At 50.8% G+C, this 3844-nt stretch overlaps 1 protein-coding gene across 1 annotated transcript; it reads right to left on the minus strand.

Annotated features, from left to right (window-relative positions):
- Positions 1–452: 452 nt before the first annotated feature.
- On the minus strand, positions 453–1697 carry LOC138359642 (axoneme-associated protein mst101(2)-like). Its single transcript, XM_069319050.1, has one exon. It carries the CDS (start codon positions 1695–1697, stop codon positions 453–455), a length of 1245 nt encoding a protein of 414 aa, XP_069175151.1.
- Positions 1698–3844: the final 2147 nt, after the last annotated feature.

Raw genomic sequence — 3844 nt, forward strand, 5'->3', positions numbered from 1 at the left:
TCGTCGTCCCTTCCACTTTCTAGTGTGTGGTTTGGTTAACATATTTCAGCCACGTTATTGTGACTCCTCGTCTGTCTGTCTGTCTGTCTCTCTCTCTCTCTCTGTCATATATATATATATATATATATATATATATATATATATATATATATATATATATATGACAGAGAGAGATGTTGAGTATTAAGAGAGCGAGAGATATTGAGATCACGAAAGATAGTGATAAAGAGAGAGAGAGAGAGAGAGAGAGACAGAGAGAGAGAAGAAGAGGTGGTGGTAGAGTGGGGCTGGAGATGGAAAGAAAGAGGGGGGTGTTGTAGAAGCAAGTGAGGAGGGGAAGTGAGGGTGAGGGGGGGATAAAAATGTCAGTACCGTAAAGGAGCCCCAGACAGGCTAGCAGGCAAACATCACTGGTCGTAAATCTGTCGCTAGATGGGACCGGACGCGCCTCTCTACCTCTTGATTACTCCAGTCGGAAGTTGTCTAGCATACGCTCTCTCCACGCACCTCCGTCTCTTCCTCCACGCACCGGCGTCTCTCGCTGCACGCACCGGCGTCTCTTCCTCCACGCACCGGCGTCTCTTCCTCCACGCACCGGCGTCTCTCGCTGCACGCACCGGCGTCTCTCGCTGCACGCACCGGCATCTCTTCCTCCACGCACCGGCGTCTCTTCCTCCACGCACCGGCGTCTCTCGCTGCACGCACCGGCGTCTCTTCCTCCACGCACCGGCGTCTCTTGCTGCACGCACCGGCGTCTCTTCCTCCACGCACCGGCATCTCTTCCTCCACGCACCGGCGTCTCTTCCTCCACGCACCGGCGTCTCTCGCTGCACGCACCGGCGTCTCTTCCTCCACGCACCGGCGTCTCTCGCTGCACGCACCGGCGTCTCTTCCTCCACGCACCTGCGTCTCTCGCTGCACGCACCGGCGTCTCTCGCTGCACGCACCGGCGTCTCTCGCTGCACGCACCTCCGTCTCTTCCTCCACGCACCGGCGTCTCTCGCTGCACGCACCGGCGCCTCTCGCTGCACGCACCGGCGTCTCGCTGCACGCACCGGCGTCTCTTCCTCCACGCACCGGCGTCTCTTCCTCCACGCACCGGCGTCTCTCGCTGCACGCACCGGCGTCTCTCGCTGCACGCACCGGCGTCTCTCGCTGCACGCACCGGCGTCTCTCGCTGCACGCACCGGCGTCTCTCGCTGCACGCACTGGCGTCTCTCGCTGCACGCACCTGCGTTTCTCGCTGCACGCACCTGCGTCTCTCGCTGCACGCACCGGCGTCTCTCGCTGCACGCACCGGCGTCTCTCGCTGCACGCACCTGCGTCTCGCTGCACGCACCGGCGTCTCTCGCTGCACGCACCGGCGTCTCTCGCTGCACGCACCTTCGTCTCTCGCTGCACGCACCGGCGTCTCTCGCTGCACGCACCTCCGTCTCTCGCTGCACGCACCGGCGTCTCTCGTTGCACGCACCTTCGTCTCTCGCTGCACGCACCGGCATCTCTCGCTGCACGCACCGGCGTCTCTCGCTGCACGCACCTCCGTCTCTCGCTGCACGCACCGGCGTCTCTCGCTGCACGCACCTCCGTCTCTCGCTGCACGCACCGGCGTCTCTCGCTGCACGCACCGGCATCTCTCGCTGCACGCACCGGCGTCTCTTGCTGCACGCACCTCCGTCTCTCGCTGCACGCACCTTCATACCCCGCTGCACGTGATCATAAAAGTGGAGGAAGCTACATAGTGAATGATAAGGAAGTGTGTGAAAAACTCAATAAAAGCTTCCAGGAAGTTATAAGACTGATCCAGAACTCTCCCCGGAACGAAGACTTTTGGTGGAACAGGTGCGACCAGAAGAAAGGTTGACGGAAATTGAAGTAACACCAGATGAAGTTGAGAAACAATTAGAGGAGCTGGATGTGGTGATGGCCACAGACCCTGACAAGATCTCAGCATGGGTCCTAAAGGAGGCAGCTGCATCAATGTGTGGACCCCTGGCTATAGTCTTTAGCTCCTCACGAGAAATGTGGGAACTTCCGGACATTGGAAAGTGGCAACTGTGGTTCCTATTTACAAGAAATGAGGAAGACAAGAGTCACTGAACTACAGACCAGTATTGCTATTATGTATTCCTTGTAAGATATTACAGACACTGATTAAATATGACTCGTACATCATTTAGAACAAATAAATTTAATTTCTAAGCATCAACATGGATGCATTGATTGTTGCCGCCGGAGGCGGTTAGTTTATTGTGCACCCCATACTCATCCTGTGAGCGGTAGCGCAAAAAATATTACAGAGGGCACAAAAGGTCTTTATCACACCTCTTCTTAGATTATTACATAAATAATTCCATCAATCCTTCACACCTTATAGTTACAATGTCACACCTTATAGTTACTGAGAATGTTCTATTTCAAGAGCTATATATTTACAGTAAGTCATTATACATTGTAGCGATAAGATGGTAGGTCTTATCGCTAACACAGAATTGTTTGAGCAATTGAGATGTTAGAGTCATTGGGGAGCTGCTGTTTATTATTAGTCTTTACAATACACTTGTTTCTTAATCTCGTATGTCGTTTATCTACTGGAAGCGAAATATGGATACTGTGCAAGGATTTTAGGTATTTTATCCTTGGTAATAAGATAGGTTGCCATATCATACAGCGTGAGCTTAGATTTATCTCTAAATGGCTTAATTTATTGTGATAAACAATGGACCTGCTAGTTCCAATTTGCACTGTTCTACTTTCTTCAAATTCATCCAGGAGTTCTCGTCTAATGACACTTTTAAGGGACCTATTTGATAACTCAAGATTCCGTTCAATACTGTCTTTATTTACTGCAACCTTAGCAAGGGCGTCAACTTTACCATGTTCCTGCAGGAACATGATATTCACTGACGGGAAATCCTGCTTAACCAATTCATTAGATTCACGAGCAAATAACACGATGAAAAGAGTCAAAGAGAAGATAAGACTGGGTAGAATTCACTTTCCTGGACTGCCAGAAAGCTTTTGACACTGTTCCTCACAAGCGACTCCTATACCAACTAGAAAAACAGGCTGGTGTATCGGAACGAGTTTTCAAGTGGTAAAGATTACTGTACACACAAAAAAAGCACAAGTGGAGAGCTAACAAAATGATCTCTAGATCTCTTCATCAGGACGAGGAGAGGTAAGGAGTGGAGTGCCTCAAGGGTACTCAATATATGTAAACAATCTGTCATAGGAAGTATGTGCAGTCTTATCCTTGTTTGCCGATGATGCTAAGGTAATGAGGCGAATCAGAACTGAGCAGGACCTCAGTTCTAGTGGTAGAGTATGCGGCTTGGCACTCTAGAGGTCCTAGGGTCGCGCCCACCTACAGTCCCAGTGGATTTTCTCATTGATATATGTTACCTTACTGTGATATCTGTGTTATTATTATTATTATTATTATTATTATTATTATTATTATTATTATTATTATTGTTATTATTATTATTATTATTGAAAGGTGGGATGTTTTCTGATCACAATTTCATCTAAGAATGAAATTCTGCTCTGTTATGGGGGCTGGTTTTTCATTGAGTAGATCAAGGCTCTTGGGCCACCACTTGTGGGAGTGGGGCGTCTCATCTTGGGCCACCAGCTTTGGGAGTGGGGCGTCTCATCTTGGGCCACCAGCTGTGGGAGTGGGGCGTCTTGTCTTGGGCCACCAGCTGTGGGAGCGGGGCGTCTCATCTTGGGCCACCAGCTGTGGGAGCGGGGCGTCTCATCTTGGGCCACCACTTGTGGGAGTGGGGCGTCTCATCTTGGGCCACCAGCTGTGGGAGTGGGGCGTCTCATCTTGGGCCACCAG

Source organism: Procambarus clarkii, chromosome 92 (genome assembly GCF_040958095.1).
Source record: "Procambarus clarkii isolate CNS0578487 chromosome 92, FALCON_Pclarkii_2.0, whole genome shotgun sequence".
Lineage (NCBI taxonomy): Eukaryota > Metazoa > Arthropoda > Malacostraca > Decapoda > Cambaridae > Procambarus > Procambarus clarkii.

Bases quoted from the DNA above. Each gene is read 5' to 3' on its own strand.
- LOC138359642 (XM_069319050.1), bottom strand. From the start codon at position 1,697: ATGAAGGTGCGTGCAGCGAGAGACGGAGGTGCGTGCAGCAAGAGACGC.